Source organism: Chelonia mydas, chromosome 18 (assembly GCF_015237465.2).
Source record: "Chelonia mydas isolate rCheMyd1 chromosome 18, rCheMyd1.pri.v2, whole genome shotgun sequence".
NCBI classification, from domain to species: Eukaryota; Metazoa; Chordata; order Testudines; family Cheloniidae; genus Chelonia; species Chelonia mydas.
The window spans coordinates 6433335-6454434 of NC_051258.2; the positions used below are offsets into that span (position 1 = coordinate 6433335).

The 21100-nt window shown below is 50.8% G+C and overlaps 1 protein-coding gene across 2 annotated transcripts in view; it reads right to left on the bottom strand.

Annotated features, from left to right (window-relative positions):
• Positions 1-866: 866 nt before the first annotated feature.
• ATP13A2 (ATPase cation transporting 13A2) overlaps positions 867-21100 on the bottom strand; it is a 71125-nt gene continuing 50891 nt past the window's right edge. For both annotated transcript variants that reach the window (XM_037881012.2, XM_037881014.2), the window contains exons 17-29: positions 13554-13667; positions 12130-12286; positions 11463-11583; positions 10674-10798; positions 10087-10247; positions 9194-9304; positions 8191-8270; positions 6565-6717; positions 5572-5668; positions 4245-4468; positions 3669-3820; positions 3369-3541; positions 867-2476 (exon numbers count right to left, since the gene is read on the bottom strand). In XM_037881012.2, coding sequence (XP_037736940.1) covers positions 2306-2476; positions 3369-3541; positions 3669-3820; positions 4245-4468; positions 5572-5668; positions 6565-6717; positions 8191-8270; positions 9194-9304; positions 10087-10247; positions 10674-10798; positions 11463-11583; positions 12130-12286; positions 13554-13667 — 1839 coding nt within the window. In that variant the 3' untranslated portion in view covers positions 867-2305. The remainder of the gene's footprint in view (positions 2477-3368; positions 3542-3668; positions 3821-4244; positions 4469-5571; positions 5669-6564; positions 6718-8190; positions 8271-9193; positions 9305-10086; positions 10248-10673; positions 10799-11462; positions 11584-12129; positions 12287-13553; positions 13668-21100) is intronic.

Sequence of the window (21100 nt, forward strand, 5' to 3'; positions counted from 1 at the left end):
CTTGTTCAGTTAGGCCTTAGTTGCGATTTACTTTTATTTTCTGGTAACCAATTCTGACTTTTATGCCTCATTACTTGTAATCACTTAAAATCCATCTTTCTGTAGTGTTAAACTAGTTTTATTGCTTTATCTAGACCAGTGTGCTTGGACTGAAGTGTTTGGGAAGCTCCATTTGAGATAACAGGATTTGTGCACGTCATTTTCTAGTAATAAAATGACGGACTTTCTATGAGCTTGTGTTGTCCAGGAGAGGGCTGGGCAGTACAAGACACATTTCTGGGGGAAAGTCTGGGACTGGAAATTTGCAGGTGTTACTCTGCAGTGTAATTCAAGGGTGGCTGGCTGTAGCACCCCTGCAGTATAACTGGGAGTGATTTACATGCTGGAGGCTGTGTGAGAGCACATCCGGAGTGGTAGCTCTCATGGTGAAGCAGTGTAAAAGGAACCCCAGGTTGGAGAACTGAGGGAACACAGCGGTTCATCAGTCCAGACTGTACCCTGGGTATGTCACAGTGACCTATTATTCTTTGTTCATAGATGTGTGACCTTACATTTGGCAGCTTTAAAATGGGTTTGTATCAGTAAAGCCATCAGACTATGCAAGTGACAGAAGGAGCAGATATAAAAACAAAAATACCACAACCAACAGTACTCAGTAAAAAAACATGAACAATACTGAATATTACTGTTAACTTGTTATTTGAAGAAAGGAATTTTTCCATGCAATCACAAATACATTTTCCTATTTCTTGGTAGACACGTGTTAGTCTCCGGGTAGCCCGGTTCGATCTCCGTACCTGTTCTCCATTACCTAGTTGTGATGCACTGGGGAATGTAGCCCCTCAGAATTAAATGGCACAAGTTAGTTTTCAAGAAAATAATGTTGATTTATTAGATACACTCAAAAAAGCAACACAGCAAAGTTGGAGATTGTACATGATTTACACACCACCTCCTCCCCACTCTCTATACTCTTTGACGAATAAAAATAGAGCTTACATCTTACACATCTTCCGTTTCAATTCCATCACTTTGCCGAAGCGTCACCAGTAACGTTCTAGCAGAGGACCCATCAGCAGTGGAAGTGCACAAACCTGGCTTTCAAACTGGAATCTGGCACGCAGCTTCTCGGCTACAGTGGTGGCAAACGACCCAGCTTTTTGGAACAGTGGCAGCAATCCATGCGCTCCCCAAGAGTGGAGGCAAGGATCGGTTTGGATGGACACTACGGCCAACTGCTACAATTCTACCTGCTCTGATGAACAGGTGGGGGGGGGGGGGCGCAGAATAAATACAGCTCTTAATTAAATATCTCTAATCCCATCCTTGGTCACGTTCCAGCAGCTAGTCATGCCTGGTCTCTCAATGAGCGCTGAGCATCACACGTCCCAGGTAACACTCTCCTTTGCTACAGCAGCTGGGTTGCAAACAGGTCCGGCAAGCTAACAGTGTCTGCTCCGCGTGGCCGTTCGGAGGTCACCGCCTCGACTCCGGCGGCTTGTTCACAGCGAGAAGAGCCGCAAGACGAGGGCAGCACTGTGGCAACAGCAGCCATCTTTTATTAGTGGCTTTTAACACCAAGGACAACGGTGTGGGGTGGGAGGGGTTCCCCCTTTTCAAACATTGCCCCCCGCATCCCTTCCTGACAAGGTGTAACATATCTGTGAGGACTGCTCCCTGCTCAGTCCAGGGCAAATCACCCAGCTGTGGATCTGAGCCAGCCACCCACAGCGAGTGGAAGAGTGGGGTCCCAAGGGGGATGAAGGAATCAGCTGGGGCCCCATACGGGGAAGCTAACCATTCGACGGGGCACTGTGACTAAGACACAGCAGCAGTCCCCGACGGCTCCTCTTCCCGAGTCACAGGCGCAACTGGACCAGTCACTTGCCCGCGTCTAATCCTGACTGGCGCTTGACCCACGCACGCCAGAGATCTGGAATAGTCCCCGCGCGGAGGGCAGCTGCTCTGTGGTAGTGCTGCTGAGGGCTTCCCTGGGGTAACCGCACCTGTCCTGCTTTCCAGAGCGAGGGAGAACTTGCACCCCAGGGGCGATGGGCTCCCCGGCCCTTCTTCTGCCTCCCGCCTCCTTCCCCTGAGACGAGCACCTGGGGGCGATCAGCGGGAGGTTTCTCATTGGGGCGGGGCGCTGAGAACCCTGCTGTAGCCAGAGCCCATGGGGAAGGCAGCGACGGACAGATGAACATAAATAAACGGAGCTGTATCGGGGAAGGCCGGAAAGCTCTTCCAGGCTGTTGCTGGACTCACGGACACTGTCCCTGGAGCGAGGGCTCTCCAGGAGCTGGGGCTAGCTCCCGGAGATGGACATTTTGGGCGTGGCAAAGAGCGGCTCGTTCAATGGCGGCCAGGATGGCTGCTGCTGACTGAGCTCCTGCTCCAGCCTCTTGAATAGCTTCTTGGAGGCCCTCTTCCGGCGCAGCTGCCGCAGGCAGGTGAGCATGCCGTGATCCAGGGCGGTCTGGAGGGGGGAGGACGAGAGGGACGTGGGTCAAGGCAGCCTCAGCAGGGAATGAGGGGAGCTCGTACCAGCGTCGAGCTCCCTTCCCATCACACCCACAGCACTGCAGTGGAAGGGAATGGCTCATTGGCCACCTGTCCCTGGGAGAAGGGGTGAATCTGGGCTGGGAGGATAGGCCTGGATCAGGATTGTGCTGGGACACAGGTCAGAAGGGCCCAGGCAGGGAGCCCATACTCATGCCAGTCCAGAGTGGTACCCTCTGGCTGATGCACTCTGTAGCACTGATTGGCTCTAGAACAGTGGTCTCCAAACCTTGGAGGGTCACACCACCCTTACCCCTGTCCGTGCCTCCCCGCAAAGCCGGGGCTGGGAGCGGGGCCGTGGCTGGTGGGGGCGGGAAGGGAGAGATGCGGATAGGAGTAAGGGGGCTGAGGCTCGGAGTGGGTTTGGGGGCAGGAGCAGAGCTGCAGCCAGGCTGTGGTGGGGGCCGGCAGACAGGCCCCTGGCCAGGTGTGGCTCCACTCCTGGCCTTGGGCTCTGGCTGAGGCTGGGACCTGGGCTGTGTGTGGCTGGGGCCGCGGCCGGGAGCCTAACCGGAGCAGAGCTGGGGGTGGGAAGAGGCTGGGTGGTGCTCCCCCCCACCTCCGTGGGGGCTAGCCTGGACCCCGCCGTGCCCCCCCCAGACGGTCCTCCAAGCCCCCGCAGGGGGGTGTGCCCCACACTTTGGGGACCTCTGCTCTAGAAGGAGCAGTGCCCAGCACTCCCCAGCCCATCGGGAACATCAGCCCATGGGGGGCTTAGTGAGGGGTACTAGTAAGAGGGGGATCCCGCAGGAACCCTGCCCCCGTAGCTGGGTGCTCCCTCTGAATTCAGCTCCCCCCGGCCCTCCTACCTCCAGCATGAAGGCTGTGACGAAGTTGAGCGTGGCCATGCCTAGCAGCAGCAGCTTGAAGCTCATGTCGCCTACGTCTTTCAGCTTCAGCATGGCTTTCACGAAACCCAGCGGGTAAAGAGTTATCCCGATTGTCAGGCCGAAGAGAGCGACGAGGACAAGCAGGAACGGCACTGGGGGGGGCAAGAGGAGACATCACGGACCCAGGACACGCAGCTCCCGCCCCCAAAGGGCCGGTTACAGGAGCCAAGTGACCACGGGAATCACCCCCTGCGGAGAGGAGGCCGGCTCGGCTCTTACCGTTAGCGTACAGCGGCTGCCGGAAGGGGTACCCCTTGGACATGGCGACGGCGAGGATCAGGTACTGGAAGGCCGAGATGCAGAACACCACGGTGTTCTCGTAGTTGGGCAGGTTCTGGGGGGCACTCACTGTGCTGTTCAGCGGGACGTACCTGGGTGAGGAGGGAAGGGGCAGGGATCAGGCACGAGCCTCAACGCGGGGAGCGGCACGATCCGGTGGGACCTGCCTGCAACGTGCAGCTGGCTTGGCCTGGAGCGAGCCACTGCCGAAAGCCGCATTTGGTTCCCAGTTGAGGATTAGTGGACAAGAAAGGGTATAAACCCCCATGCTCCAGGGCATGACCCATCTGACGGGGGTTAGGAAGGAACTTCCTCTGGGGGCAGGTTGCTGTTCTGGTGCCTGATGCAGATGGTGCTGGCCAGGGAGGAGACAGGATGCCCCCAGCTCTGATTTAGTCTGCGGGATTCCCAACACGGTGCCTTTCACGAGGCCAAAATGAGCTTTTGGGCCTCCCTTTTTAGCTGCTGTAGCCAGTTGCAGGCAAGGAACTAGCTCTGCCCCAGGCAGACACTTACCAGCTCTGCGAGACTGTGATGAAGTAACTCATGACTTGAACCGTGATCAGCAGAGCCGTTTGGAGGAGGAGGCTGCCGAGGACAACAATGCTGATCAGTGCCCCTTGGGGGCGCTTTGCGCCCAGCTCCTTGGCAGGTCCGGTCTTGCCCATCAGCACAGCCACGGTCATAGTGATGACCAGGTCAAAGAAGAGGAACTGGAAGTCACTCAGGTTGGTGTTAATCTGGGCGTGGGCAGGAAAGAAGGAAAAATGGAATATTCCCTCAGGAGCAGACGGGGATGGCTCAGGGACTGGGCAGTGGGGTACAGAGCCTCATCTCAAGGTCACTGGTTCAAATCCAACAGTGACAGAAAGTCACTAAAGCAGAATCTTGTGAGGAAAGACCCGAATTCAAAATACTGCAACAAATCAGTGGCTGACTAGGACGTTACGGTGGCTGCTATGCTGCAGAGCCCAGCTGCTCAGACCAGCCTGTGTGCTGGAGAGAGAGAGCTCAGTTATGAAAAGCACAGGCCCTGACTAGATGAGCTAAAGGAGAATCCCAGTTTGCTCTTGGCAGTAAAGGGGGCTATGACACATGGTTGGGCGGTTCCAATTCCAGCGGGCAGTGGTGCATTATGGTCTCTATCATTCTGTCCTTCAAAGTTACAAACACCAGTTTACAAAGAGGACCCCCACAGAGCCACGAACTATCCCACGTCACAGGATGCTCCCCAACCTCTGAGCCCCCCCCTCACCCCCAGATGCACATGCTTCCCTCCGCCCATTCATCTCAACCACCCCCCACTTTTGCTGAGCCCCGACGCTGCAGCTGAGGCCTGGAGGAGATCTCCTCTGAAGCCCACCCCCTCTCACTGGAGGGGGGCTCTCGGAGACACTGGGGAGCACGGGAGCTCTGTGTTTTGCCTCCCTCGGGACTCCCAGCTCTGGCAGTATGCTGGTGAAAGGAGCTTGACTAACAGCCTCAGTGATCTGGGGCCTCTGGTTATACCCGGAACAGCAATGCTACCTCCCCTCCAGTCAACCAGCGCGCCTCGCTCTGGCCCTGTCTGGACACGCCACATCTCTCAGGGCACCAGGAGAGTTCAGTCTCCAGGGCCCGTTTGACTCTTGGCCTCTCTGCCCACACTCCCAAAGCAGCCAGCTCCATCACCTCACTTGCCCTGGCCAGTCAGCTGCGAGACAGCAGCAAGCAAGAGGCCCTTGCAGGATTCAAACCAGGGGGTTTAGAGGCGGGAGGCTCCAGGGTCTCCTTACAGCTTCCCAGAACCATCCAGTCCCCCCTTCTCCTCCAACCCACAAATGATGGTTCCCGAAACACTCACTGTGTAGAGTAGAAGCACGGAGACGAATTGCACCAGGCTGTACAGGGCCATGTACTTAAAAACCCCAAAGGAGGTGACCAGAGAACATCGGCCTTCCCTGAAAGAGAGATCAGAAAGAAAGACTTGACGGACCCGCCATTCGTAGACAAGGGGGCCAGGCAGTTCTGTGCAGGAGGAGAGGTATGAATCGACAGGACTTCATTTTGGAGCAGGGAGGAAGACCAGGTTTGTGGGCCAAGCAGCCGCCTCCATGGCTAGTTCAAAAGCCCTATAAGTGACATAGCCCCTAAGCTAGGGGCAAGGAGGAGGGGACAGAGTGAGGGGAAGGAGAGACTCCCTTTGCTCATGAATACAGCTCGGCAGCAAGCCTCATGGCTAGGACCTCGTGCAGGTCACAGACACTCCCGGCAGGGTGAAGAGGAGAGAGGGCAAGGGGTGAAGATATCAGGAAACACTGTTTCACTAGGAGGGTGGTGAAGCACTGGGGTGGGTTCCCTAGGGAGGTGGTGGAATCTCCATCCTTAGAGGTTTTTAAGGTCAGGCTTGACAAAGCCCCGGCTGGGATGATTTAGTTGGGGCTGATCCTACCTTGAGCAGGGGGTTGGACTAGATACCTCCTGAGGTCTCTTCCAACCCTGGTATTCTATGATTCTATGATCTGGGAATGGGGAGTCAGAGGCCATGGTCAGGTCACTAAAATACAAGCACTGAGATTCTCAGAATATTGTTAATTAACATTAATTAATCTCCGCGTTCCAGGCCGCACACTGGCAGCCACTACACGCCCTTCCAGACAATTTAGAATCATAGAATCTCAGGGTTGGAAGGGACCTCAGGAGGTCATCTAGTCCCACCCCCTGCTCAAAGCAGGACCAACCCCAACTAAATCATCCCAGCCAGGGCTTTGCCAGCCCCTTGCCGTGTTCACATCTCCACCCCGCCCCCATGTTCCATTCCCCCCCCGCCATGCGGTTCCAGGCGGACGCAGCCCACCTTATGACCATGGGCACACACTCGATGTTGGCGATTCTGGAGGTGAACGGCGAAGCCACGGAGGCCTCTGCCTCCGAGAGAGAGATCCCCACGTCGGCCGCCTTCAGCGCTCCGCAGTCATTGGCACCGTCCCCGCACATCCCCACGCAATAGCTGCGGCAAGAGACACGCACACACGAACCGTATAAGCCAAAGGATTCCCACCTCCGCCCTGCCAGGAAACGGAGCGTCCTGGATCCAGGGTCGGAAAGCATGGGGCACGCAGCGTTAAAAGCACTGACGGTACATTGAGATCTTCCAACAAAGGCGCCAGGCCCGTGCAAAGCTCTTCATAGCACCGAGCTTCACAAACCCACTGGGAGATGGGCTAGAATGATCATCGGTCCCATTTTAGAGATAGGAAAATGGAGTCACAGAGCTGGGGGGGACCAAGTTGCCCCAGAATCAGTGGCAGAGTCAGGAGTAGAACCCAGGAGTCCGACTCTCTGCCCTGCCCCCATTTAATTACGAAACATTGCTCCCCATAACAATCATTCCATAAAGATTAACTCAAATCCCCTTACAGGAGGGGAGACATTTGCAACCTGGTATAACGTTTAGATTGTAACCTCCTCGGGGCAGGGACCTAGTGCCTCTATTAATATGGGCAACACACGCTTCCCCCACCTGTCACATGCAGCAACTTCAGCCTGCACTGACTCTGGAAAAAGAGGAGGGCACTCAGCATTTCACAGAATCCACAGATTAAGGCCAGAAGAGACTTTAAGAATCATATAGGCTGACCTCCTACATAACCCAGGCCAGAGAATTTCTTGCTATGCACCGTTTTTTGCTAGATGAAAAAGCATCAGAAATGCTGACCACCACATACATACTAGTGGACTGTGATCTTAAATTTCTTTGGACCTATGTAGGTACTAAAAACAAACCTGAAAGAGAAGTTGAAATGCTTATTTTATTTTAAAAAAATCTTCCATCCCCCCACAATAACTCTACTTAAAACTGTTTAGACTCAAGTCAATAAGAGAAGCCAATTCAGCTTTAAGGACAAATGCGCTAATTTCTCAATTACTTAGATTAACTAAATCTATGTCCCTCTGGCTTAAAAAAACCCAAGATCTCCACTTCCAAAACGGCCAAAGCACCATAGCATTTTGGTTCCGAGTCCTCTAGGACTTTCCTGAGGGTTTCTTGAATCATGAATTTCTTATCTCTCCCCCACAATCTATAGTTAGAAAAATCATTGTTTCCACCTGCCTAGAGAAACCAGAGATGGGTATGGATCAAAAGCCAGGCTCTCAACAAGCTCAGATCTTGGGGAAAACTCCGATTTGAACATCACAGCTCAGACCCCCCTCCTCTATAAAAGGGCCAAACCCCTGTGAATTTCGGGAAAAAGATGGATCCAGGTTTTGCAGCATGAAAGTAGGGTAACCCCCAGTTTTTGGGTGGGGGAGGGAAAAGATGGAAATGGATCCGATGGCGTGGTCGGTCAGAAGGTGATTTCACAGTTGCCAATAGCCCATGAGAAAGGAAGTGTACCACTTTGCATTGACAAGACGTTGCTTTGGAAGGAAGTGTTAGGTCTTAAACTGTCCTGTCACCCTCCTCTTCCCCCCAACTTACTTGAGGTCTTGTAAACTGTAAACCAGCTGTGTTTTCTGGTCAGGCAACATGCGAGCGAAAATCGTGGCCTGAATCAGGATCTGAAAGGGAAAGGGCTTCATGGTCAGGTAAGTCATGACATCAGAAGCACGTAAGCAGAGCTACCACCAGTGTGGCTACTCAGTAGAGACTAATGGACCACTGCTTTAGGGCAATGGGACGATGGGAGTGGCTGTGGGACGATGGGCGTGGCTGCTGCCCGAGAGAAGGGCCATTCTCCTCGCTGTTGTGACTCTGGTCCCTGGATTGTTTCCACAGTGGTTAGGTCGGGGCAAGCAATGTGGCTATGCAGTATCCACTGCTGGTTCCCATGGGGACTCGGGAGTGTTTGGTCCAGGAGACGCCTCATAAATGACCAGTGATGACAGGAACCCAAGGAGCTACCCGTAGGAGAGGTTCCTAGCCATGGGTGGTGGTATCCTAGGCTGGGGAAGGCTGTGCCTCCCAAAACAGCCAGGTGTGGCCCCACCCATGCTCCACCTCCAGGCCCTCCTCTGCGGCGGCCCTGACTTGGGCTGCGGCTGTGCCCCCCGCCCTCCTGGTGCTCGGGGGCGCTAGCCGGGTGCAAGGGCTGGTGGCCGCGGATGGGGGGCTCTGGCGGGTGCAGGGTCTTGGGCGGAAGGGGTGGGGCCACGGGCTAGCCTTCCTCAGCCGGAAGTTCATGCATCGCCCATGCTCCTAGCTGCAATGAAACAGGGCCCTGAAATCCCACAGGGCAGGGGCTGCCTCCTTACTCGATCTGTAGGGAGACAAACTCATGGCAGTCCGGGAACGCTGCAGCTTGTGCGCCTCTGTTCCGCTACTGCCAGGCTCGGGCAGAAAACAAGGAGGAGAAGCGTCAAGCACAGACTGGTGGTGGGCAGGAGACCTTCGCCGTCCCCACTGCCCTGCGGCTGCAATGCAGACTTCACCACCAGCAGGCTGTTTTCATGAGATGGGGAAGGCGGGAGAGGGAAGGACTCACCCTGGGCAGCAGGTGGGGGAAGTGTTCACAAACCACAGCGAAGGATTTCCCATTCAGTGCCAAGTGGCAGGGCTGCTGCTCGAGGAAACAGCCATCCTGCTGGTACAGGCCCTGCAGAGCAAACCACACCACCAGCCGCTCAGCTCTTCGTGGACTTCACTTCTTTCCACAGTCTAACCTAGCCCCAGGGTCTGTGATCAGCAGCCGGGGAGAGATGGCCGAGGGAGATCATCCCTCTCCACACCCAAACGAGAGCTGGATTTTGATTGAGCTGAGCCACCCCCGTCGGCCCCAAATCAGGGTCACGCCCTGATCCACGACCCAGTCCCCAGCTCGCTGAGCCCGAGCGGTGGCTCCTTTGACGTGCCCTGCCCTGGCTGAGGAAGTGCAGGGTAGATCGGATCCCACTGCCTAAAGCAGCTGGAAGTTCGGAGCAGCCGCGCCTGCCGTGCTCCGGCCTGGGCCTGCCTGTTCCAGCGTAAGGGGGTCAGCTACGACTAGGGGATGAGTATGTTCTTGGGGGTGGGGAACCAGCCTGCCTGCAGGAGCAAGGTACAGGACACGTGTACAGCTCCCAGCACAATGGGGCCCAGCTCTAGACAGGGGCCACGGGGCAACACGACACTGCAGATAATAAAGAAGAGGAACGGACGAGGGCAAGTTACTGAGCCCCACTGCAGGGCCCTGGAGTCCTGGTGCTATGGGGCACGTGTCATCCAGCTCTCTGCTCACCACTGAACCAGCTGGATGCCTCACAAGCCCAGCTGGGGGAGAAGGGGACGGAAGAGGGCTCTTGCATGGCCCTGTTTGTTCCATAACCCATAGTATTGCATGGGGGGAGGGATTCACACACACGGCTGCTGGGTTTTCCCACAGTCCCGGCCGAGACTCACCTGTGGCTGCTCCTGCCCCTGGGGGTCGTCGGAGAGGATGAATTTGAGGGCGGCGGGTTTGTCGTGGCTGGGTGGCGAGGCATTCACGAAAACCACCCGCTCCTTCAGCTCCACCATCCGGCAGCTCTTGGCCACGTTCACCGCGGTCAGCATGTTGTCCCCTGGCAAGGAGAGAGGAATGGGGGAGTTCACACCTCTCAGAACAGTGCTGCATTAGCTCATGGTTTCACAACCAGAACCAGACTTAACATTGCTGATCTTGCCAAGGTTGTTAATAAACAAGGGACTGTGGACACATGAGCCTCCAAGTCCCCCTCCCACCGTGAAGGGGTCTGTTTTGCTAGCTCCATTTTACAGATGACTAAACTAAGGAACAGAGCAACTTGCCCAAGCACAGAGAGTCAGTGGCAGAGCCAAAAATTGAACCAAGGACTCCTGGCTCCCAGTCCTCTGCTCTAACCACTAGAGCCCACTCTTATTAGAAAGGCTGTTTACTCCTTTGCAGTTGCAATAAGCTTTAAACCCGTGATCCCTTCCACAGATCCGGCCTCTCCTGTCCCAACCCCAGAAGCAGCTCTGCTGGTTACCTGTCACCATGATGGTGCGGATGTTTGCATTTCTCAGCAGGTGGATCACGGGGGCCGTCTCCGCCTTGAGAACGTTTCTCATCACAAGGAAGCCAAGGAGAGTCATTCCACTCTCTACGGCATCCCTGTCAGGACACAAGATGGCACTTGGCATAAGTGTCGGATGCCAAAACAAGATTAGGGGAGTGAATTAGACTGGCCGTTACTTTAGTATCTGATCCTTTAAAAGCCGTTTAGATCTCCTGATATTCATAGATTCAGATCAGAAGGGACCATTGCGATCATCTAGCCTGACCTCCTATTACACAGGAGAGAGACCTTCCAGGAACTGAGTTTTGTTTCAATGCTGACCGTGGAGCGATGCCAAGAAGTGATTTTTATGTTTGCTGACAATTCCAAACAGACGAAAAAATCATTTTTGGTTGAATGAAACATTTGACCATTTTTCAACAGTTTTGATCAGTTTAATAAAATTAAAGAACATTTCTAAATGAAGCCTTGGATTAAAAAAAAAAAAACAAAACCCCCCAAACACATCCATTTTTTGATTATTATTTATGGGTTTTCCTCCCCACCCCAGCTGAAACAACTCAGTGAAACAGACACAAATTTGTGGAACGGTGCAGTGTCACAAAGCAACTTTTTTCTTCTCAGAAAAGAATTTCGGTCAAAAACTTTTGCCCAGCTCTAGCTGACTCAGGGAACTTGAAGTGCCCCAAGGCTCGTACAAGGAACGAAAGGAGGAGAGGAAAGTGAGAAGGAAGGAAAACTTCATGCAGGCTCACACACCTAGTCAGCTGCTGAGCTTCTTCAAAGGTTTTGACGGTAGTTAGCGTTTTGTAGGCTAGCCCCAGGACCCGGAAACCATCTGTAGTGTAGTGTCGTAACAACTGGGAGAAATCCAGAGGGACTGCAAAAAAGGGCTGTATCAGTTCAGAAACGCAGACTACGTCCAAGGTCCCAGGGACCACATGCAGAATGAGTCTGGGAACAATGGCTGATCTAGTGTATATCAGCACTTTCAGGGCTACTGGAAATTCAAGAGGCAACTCATTTCACCTACTGCCCAAAGGGTGGCTTGATCCCCTCCCTTTTCCTCCCAAGATAAGGGGCAGGAAGTTGAAATAGCTGGCAACCAAGGTACATGATCTAGAGAGATTTGGGTGGCAGAGATTCTTAGCCTTGCTCAGTGAGTACCTGCTCCTCCCGCCCCCCAAGTCCTAACAGCTGATCTCCTTGCTTGGTCTGCTGTAGACAATGGCCTCCAACATCAGGCTGCCATAAACAGAGATGTCACTATTGTTGCTGCTCATGAAATTTGAGCCATTTGCCTCCTCTCTAGGTCGTCTTTGGAGAGCAAAGGGAAATGCTAACGGGTGGTTTCCACGGCCGACTGCCAAGCCCAGCAGGCAGGTCAGACATCCCTAGCTGTGAGATGTGGGTCCCTGCCCTTTACCTGTTTCTTCCTTACAGAGACTGGCCACCATCTCTGGAGCCCCCTTCATGTACGCCTCCGAAGGGGCGTCGCCAGGCAGCTTCACCAGGACGCTCATCCTCTGCAGGGAGGAGGAGAACGGGAACCGACGGAGAATCCCAGCGGACACCTTGTGTTTCTGGGGAGGGAATGGAATCCAGTGACATGCCCTGACATGCCCAGACAGTGCCGCGCGACACTAAGATTACATGGCACATCAGCCGTGGGTGGCAGGGTTCCAGTCACAAGGTGGCCCATACCCACCCGCCAGAAGCGCTGCTTGCTCCCGGGGTGGTAGGAATGGCACATCTGAATGGGAGCCGTGGGAGATTTTGTTTTTTGGGGGTGTCAAAAATGCATGTTGGGGAGCTCTGAAACTATTCACGAATTTGGGTCGAATTTGGCGAAATAATTTCGACTGAAAAATGATTATTTTTTAGTGTTAAAATGTTTCATTTCAACTTTTCATTTGGGACCAGTGTTTCAAACTCATATTTGGCCAATTTAAAAAAAGAAAAAAAAAAAACCCTCCTGAAAATGGCCAAATCAAAATGGAAAACTTGAAAAAAAAAAAATTTATTTTCACAGAATATCAGGGTTGGAAGGGACCTCAGGAGGTCATCTAGTCCAACCCCCTGTTCAAAGCAGGACCAATCCCCAATTTTTGCCTTAGATCCCTAAATGACCCCCTCAAGGATTGAACTCACAGCCCTGGGTTTAAGCAGGCCAATGCTCAAACCACTGAGCTATCCCTCCCTGCCCCGTAACCTTTTGGTCCACTTGAAACAAAAAGGGAAAAATTTCATTCTGAATCGACCTGAGAGGTTTTGGTTGATCTGAAACAAAAGGGTTTTGAGTTTTCAATTTGATGAAACGTTAAAAGAATTCAGTATGGTTCGAAGTGAGCTGATCCCCCCGGGATTTTTCGCTGAGGTCCCCGAACCAAAACAATACGCTCAGCTCTGGTGCCTCTTCTACGTGAGCTCTTTGGTGTGGCATAGAAAGGCTTGGACACGAGCCTAGACAATTTCAGACTGCAAGTGGGGCGTCGATTTTTTAGCAGCGAGGGGGTTAACCCTTGAAACAATTTACCCAGGATCATGATGAATTCTCCATCACTGGCTATTTTGGAATCAGAAGTGGAAGTGTTTTCTAGGAGGTACATGCTGGGAATTGCTTTGGGGCAGTTCTCCGGCCTGTGTTAGCCAGGGCTCAGACCAGATGATCACAATGGTCCCCTCTGGCCATGGAATCTATGTCACCCCAGCAGCAGGTGCCAGCCTAGTAGTTAAGAGAAACTAAGCTGCTCCCCTCTGAAGTACAGTACAAAACATCCCCTCCCTCCCACTCCAGCCATGGCACTTCCATCCCTGTGCAATCAGGACACCAGCTAAGCAGGGGCTTACCATGCCGTGCGGCTGTTCTTCCAGAGGGGGCGGCCTCATCACCGCTAGGACCTTTGTCCCGAAGTGCTGGACTGCGCGCAGTTTGGCCTCCTCCCATGTGGACTCCTCCAGGGTCTGAAACCAACAAAGTCAGGCACTTTAGAAGATGCCCCTTTTCTGCAAGCCCAGCATCTATTCCCCACCCAACAGCTGAGCTCACAGCACCGAGCCATACAAAACTAATGGGCTCGCTAAACAAAGGCAGCAATTTGCATTTCAGATGCGGCCTCTTAGGATATGTCTACACAGCATTTTGGAGTGAGCCTCCCAGCCAGGGTCGACGGGCTTATGCTAGCACTTGAAGCCTTGGTTAGGGGGTGGGCTTCAGAGTCCAAGTTGCGACTTCAAAGCAGTGTCTCTACGGCTGTTTTTCAAACACTAGCGCAAGCCCCTTTAATCCGTCGACCCTGTCTGGGAGGCTTGCTCCAGAATGCTGTGTAGACATACCCTTAGCTTTGCCGATGGAGCTAGTGCTTCCATGGCTTTAATGCACAGACACAGGAGCCAGGACAGTGCTGGATGGAAGAGAGTAACTCGGAAACATGTTGACCTTTTAGATCTACTGATATGTTGTTTAAAAAAGAAAAAAAATCCAGCTCTCCCCAGCTGCAGGAGCCGCCTCTCCACAGCCCCTGCCTGCAGCAGAATGCCTGTTTCATTCATTCAGTCACACCTGATCCATGAGGCAGGCAAGTGGGGACAGACTGTGTCTCATCTAACCTCTCTTTGAACATTTCCAGGAATTGTGCTCTGACCACCTCTCCGGGGGTTGGACTTGGGGCCCCGACTTTTTTCACGAATGGGGCCCCGTGAATCTTTGGAATCTTTCCCTAAACTGTAGCCTAAATAACTACATATTTTAACCTACCAGTCTGTGTGTTGTTACTGGACCCAGTGCAGACAAACAATCCTCTTCAGGGCTTTGCTATGGCCTCCCTGAAGTACTTACACAGCATTGTTATTTATACACTGCTGGAGAGGCTTTGAGTAGACTAAATGTGTTGTTGGAAAAACAAAGTGCTGCAATTTAAGTGGCTTTTTCTCGACTTTCCCAACTGAGGGCACCACCTTGCTCAACAATGACAGAGCCTGGTAACGTTGTTGGGTGAGACACGAGACTTTTATCGGTGTTATTGGTTCTGTAGCTATTCTAGACACTACAACTCCCATGATCAATGTTCATAGAATATCAGGGTTGGAAGGGACCTCATGACGTCATCTAGTCCAACCCCCTGCTCAAAGCAGGACTGATCCCCGACTAAATCATCCCAGCCAGGGCTTTGTCAAGCCTGACCTTAAAAACTTCTAAGGAAGGAGATTCCACCACCTCCCTAGGTAACGCATTTCAGTGTTTCACCACCCTCCTAGTGAAAAAGTTTTTCCTAATATCCAACCTAAACCTTCCCCACTGCAACTTGAGACCATTACTCCTTGTTCTGCCATCTGCTACCACTGAGAACAGTCTAGAGCCATCCTCTTTGAAACCCCCTTTCAGGTAGTTGAAAGCAGCTATCAAATCCCCCCTCATTCTTCTCTTCTGAAGACTAAACATCCCCAGTTCCCTCAGCCTCTCCTCATAACTCACGTGTTCCAGTCCCTTAATCATTTTTGTTGCCTTCTGCTGGACTCTTTCCAATTTTTCCACATCCTTCTTGTAGTGTGGGGCCCAAACTGGACACAGTACTCCAGATGAGGCCTCACCAATGTCGAATAGAGGGGAACGATCACGTCTCTCTGAACTAAGTCACATGGGCTGGACACCCTCCAGACCTTTCAGTGCACAGACAATTCATGTGAGGCAAAGTGCTTTCAGCTACAAACCAAGCTGGTGGCAAACACTTATTTGCCCCAATGTCTCCATCTCTCCCTTCAGGCCAGTGGGTGCCCTGAACAGTTCCCAGGTGAGGTGGGCAGCAAACAAACATGGAGAGCGCGGCCATCCAAGGACCTCTCGCTTTGCTACACAGGAGGCCTGAGATTCAGTGCCAGAGTCCTGCACTTTGAGAGCAAAAGTGGGGGTGAGGGAAAATGCCCTGGAGCCAATGCATACAGATTACACACAAACACACATCACATTAATAGGTATTATGCTCATGGTATTAATAGTGTATCTGTGCTGGGTATGAATTATAAGAACATAAGAATGGCCCAACTGGGTCAGACCATCTAGCCCAGTGTCCTGTCCTCTGACAGTGACCAATGCCAGGTGCCCCAGAGGGAATGAACAGAACAGGTCATCATCAAGGGATCCATCCCCTGTCACCCATTCCCAGCTTCTGGTAAACAGAGACAAGGGACCCCATCCCTGCCCATCCTGCCTAATAGCCATTGATGGACCTATCCTCCATGAATTTATCTAGTTCTTTTTTTAACCCTCTTATGGTCTTGGCCTTCACAACATCCTCTGGCAAGGAGTTCCACAGGTTGACTGTGCGTTGTGTGAAGAAATACTTCCTTTTGTTTGTTTTAAATCTGCTGCCTATTAATTTCATTTGGTGACCCCTAGTTCTTGTGCTATGAGAAGTAGCAAACAACACTTCCTTATGAATTATGCTTATTCCTGCTCACTTGTGCTAAGGCGTATACCCCACGATGCCCTGGGACAAGTACAGCTTAGCACTTGGCATAGGCAAATACAGAAACCGTCAAGAGTTAGATGGACGAGCATCATGTACTAACATGCAATATCTGGAACAAAAGTACAATGCGGTGCAAGGAAATAGTGTAAGATGTAGGAACGCTTTAGGGCAGAGGTGGGCAAACTACGGCCCGTGGGACCGTCCTGTCCGGCCCCTGAGCTCCTGGCCCACGCTGCTCGCCCCCAGCCCCTCCCCTGCTGTTCCCCCTCCCACCGCAGCCTCAGCTCACTGCACTGCCGGGCGGGGAGGGGCTGCGAGCTCCCGGAGCAGCATAGCTGCAGAGCCCGGCCTGACCCGGTGCTCCGTGCTGTACGGCTGGCTCCAGCCGGGCGGTTCAGCTGTAGCGCCGCCAGCCACCGGTGCTCCAGGCAGCGCAGTACGGAGGCAGGGAGCGGGGGGGTTGGAGAGAGGGCAGGGGAGTTCGGGGGTGGTGATCCGGGGGCGGGGATGTGGATAGGGGTCGGGGCGGTCAGAGGGCGGGGAGCAGGGTGGTTGAATGGGGGCAGGGGTCCCGGGGGGACAGTCAGGAAGGAAGGGGGGGGTTGATGGGGCGGCGGGGGCAGTCAAGGAGAAGGGGTGGTTGGATGGGGCAGGGGTCCTGGGGGGGGCAGTCAGGAAGGAGAGGGGAGTTGGCTGGGGCGGCGGGGGGCAGTTAGGGGCGGGGGGTCTGGGGGCGGTCAGGGGACAGAGAGCGGGGGGTGGATGGGGCAGGGGTCCCAGGGGGGCCGTCAGGGGGTGAGAAGCAGGGGTGGGGGGGTTGGATGGGGGCAGGGACCGAGCCATGCCTGGCTGTTTGGGAAGACACAGCCTCCCCAACCGGCCCTCCATACAATTTCAGAAACCCGATGCGGCCCTCAGGCCAAAAAGTTTGCCCGCCCCTGCTTTAGGGAGTATCTTTAAACCCTGTAATGCCTGGCATTTATTATTCAAAATGAGAGATGGGAAGATACAGGGAGGCACCAAACAAAGCTGGTACCAGCTGGCTAGTTCAACATGAAGTTTAAGTGATATGAACAGCGCTGTGTAACTTGTAAACACCCATGCAATAAACGATGGCTAGTTTAAGTGGGCATTTGGGACGCACCTCTTCTGCGTAAAGTGAACTGAACTTGAAGCCAGAATTCACTTCCTGGGAAGAACTGGTGACGTATTAACTCTTTCTTTCCTGTATCATATTACTTTGTCTTTGGACAATAACCATGCTCAGCCAGATTTATTGGGTCTCTTGAACATTATTAATATTGAACCACAAGTGTAGCCAATTAGTTGGTTACACCTTTCAGTGAATAGTTGGCGAGCCAGGCAGGAGCCGTTTGCTAAACCAATTTGGCATGGGGCAACGGGCCATTTGGATTCAGGATAGCAATCTCATAGTGGTTGGATTTTGGGGGCTAGCGGTCCTAACTACACGTGCAGCAGGCTAGCCCGTTTGGGGGGGTAAGGAGGGTTTATAATAAGTGTTAAATTGGCACAACACCTTAAATAACCAGTTAAACTAATAAAAGCAAACTATTTTTCTGGGCATAAAGTCATACTTTAAGAATACAGAAAGACTAATTACAAGGGAATCTTTTTCTGGGCTGAATGCCCAGATACAACAAACGTTAAAACAGCAAAATGCCAAAACCCGAGAATTAGCAGTAATGATGGCCAAAAACCATCATAAAAGAGCTCTAGAATCTTTTGTATGAAAACATGTAACTAATTATGGGGCTGGTTCACCCACGCGGGTCACAACCCTGGGATTCTTTCTGTGAAATGAAAGTTAAACAAAGAAGGAAACAAGTCAAAGGACTAAAAGGAGGTTAAAGCTAGAACGAGATCAAAGGAGGAAATTAAAACAGCAAACGGACAATATCAGCAACTGTAATGCAGTTGTACCTTGCTTACAGTTTACAAGAAGTGAAGGGAAGACCAGGAGATTGTCAGGTAAGGTACAGCCAACAAGAGGGATAGAAGTTAGGCTGGCAAAGACAGGTTAAAAAGCCTTAAAACTTGTATTAAGTGGCCCAGAAACAGTTAACTGCAGCAAGAAAGAGCATTAGGAGTGCAGGCACAAGCAACAGGGACTTGGGGAACAAATTCAGGTTGTGCGGGGACAGTAGCAGTGCTCACTCTCCTCCCAGAGTGGGGATAAAACACAGGTGTCCTGGCTCCCAGCCCCCCCCCCCCCCCCGCTCTAACCCACCAGACCCCACTCCCTTCTCAGAGCTGTAACTTTTTATTTGATTTAAAGTGAATGTAGTAAAGTGGTATGACACCACTGCAGGTTCGGCTCTGGTCACTACAGTTTCAAGCTCAAAAGAGCGAAGTCACCTCTGCTACTTGCTTCAGATTATAGTCTCTAGGATCACAAAAATCAAGGATAGTGACCACCACACAGACATTCACAAGTACAAGGTCTAGTCTGTTTTATCAACGTTATTAACGTTACAATTACGCTTATAATTATCCAAGCGTATAGAAATCCTATAAAGACCAATGCACGAGCTACAAATATAGTTATACAGGACTCACATCCTTAATGATACTCAAACTCTGATGGCTGCCTTGCCCATTGAGCCTCAGTAGAGGGATGGTTCCTGCTGGAGTTTTCCCGTAGGGAACTCATTTTACCCAATCTGGGCACCCTCTTTTTATAACGTGATTCTAACTACACCTCATTAGCATTTACACACATAGTGCACCCTGCAGTGAGGGCAGGGGTTCTCAGACTTTTGTCCTGGTGACCCCTTTCACACAGCAAGACTCTGAGTGCAACCCCCCTTATTAATGAAAAACACATTTTTATATATTTAACACCATTACAAATGCGGGAGGCAAGGCGGGGTTTGGGGTGGAGGCTGAGGGCTCGCGACTCCCCAGGTAATAACCTCGTGACCCCCCGAGGGGTCCTGACCCCCAGTCTGGGAACCCGATCCAGGGCGTGTGTTAGAAAAATATAACTACTGGGTATCTTGTAAGCAAAAAAAATTACTGTTAATTTTTTGCAGTTCCACCCATTGGCACCTCGTTTCCCATAATCTTGTGGCATCAGGGTCATTCTTTGGTCACTTACTTATGTCAAGCATTTCTTAAACCTATGGCTTAGCACGGCGAAGCTGGCATTTTACAGGGCTCAGCCTGTAGGCCTTAAATTTCAGCCCTCCTTACTTAGATACCTAATGCATACTTCTCCCTTCTAACTACTAATCAATCCTATACTGCTCTAATCCAACAATTTAAATCTATTTCACATACAGTGAATAATCCTAACATCGCACAATAAATGAATGATAAAGTGAAGTCACTGGCTACAGAGTTAACGGCATAACCTTCTTTCACTAACATTTTTACATTTGGGTCAGGTTTTTCCTTTATGTCCTTTCTCTGTCCTGCCCCCCCCGCACCCTTTCTTCTCTTGTACTCAGCTCAGTTTGCTACGCTTGCTGGTGCTGTACTTTCAAATGCCCTCACAAAGTTAATTAATCTCCACTGGCTTATGCTTCCCTCCCTTCCTATGCTGCTTCCTCCATCTCTGTCCTCCCTCTTTGTTTTAAGGGTTATAGTTATTACAGAAACACCCACTGCACAAAGAGATGGGGGAAATGGAAAAAAAAAAATCAACAAAGAAATAATCAAAGTACTTCCAATAAAAACTTTACTTTAAATAAGTCCAGCAAGACTAATAGGTTTAACCCTTTAGGAATGCAACAACTAAAGGAACTCCAAACTTTCCCGAAGATATGGTTGCCAAGAAACAAAAATGCTAATTCTAAATACTAGCCACTAATATATGAAACATGTTTTTTTTTTATTCCTATACAGTAGTATTCTTAAGGTAAAAGTAACGTAAAATGCCTTAAGTTAATTAAACTAATACAAAGACGTACGCAAATAACTTCATAGGGATTTTTATCAATTCTTATAAGTAGTTTTAAATAAAAAGGTAGCAAAACAAAGAACCTGCCATATTACGTATTTAATTCTTTTAATGTTTGTTTTCTAAAATACATTGCCTTAACGTTAAGTTCTTAACGACTTAGCTTGTAGAGGTATAAATACAATTTTGGCACCACTCGTCTTTAATCGTAAGCTTGTCCTATGTTTTATGCACAGTGCGTGTGCCATACGACTTTTTGATTTTACTTTGTTGCAACAAAAATCAAATTTGCACTCGTTATCAAATATATATTAGTGGTCCCACAGTATTTTAACATCGTGGTTGGGTTATAACCATTTCCTCACAATACCAATTCAATTTTTTGCAAAGCTCTAAAAGGCGACAGTGATTAACATATGTACATATATTTCTGCCCCACTAAACAATTCAATTGCAGACAAAGGTTTCTTTTTTATTATTAATCAAAACTTTTTTGCTCAAAGAAAAAAAATAAAAAGAAAACTGAAGGGGAGAACCTCAATATTGAGGCAAAAATATTAATAAAACCATAACTTTTTAAAGGCTTTATAAACTTGTTTGTGCCTTTATTACTATTAAAATATAGTTATAGCTAGGTCATAGCTAATTTTCTTTTTAAAAATATACACAGTATGTCTGGTTATACTGCAAAACATGATAGCTAATCAAATAAACCGCAACAGGGTTCCGTTGGTCTCTCTCAAGCATCAGCAAATGTCATAAAAGTTCATTACCCTCAATGTGTTCGAATAAATCTGCATTTAAACTTCATTTTGCTTTAGTTTTTACACTATTTTCTTTTGTGCTCTGTTAACAAAAGTGTTGGTTATTAAAGTTTGTGCTTTCAAATATTGACCGAAAGTTTAATTGCTACAACAAGCAAATTAACTCTCCAAAGCTTGGGTAAAAAGTCTATTGCTAACTCTCTTCTTAAAACAGAGTGCTTGGGGCAGGAGGAAGAGCAATAC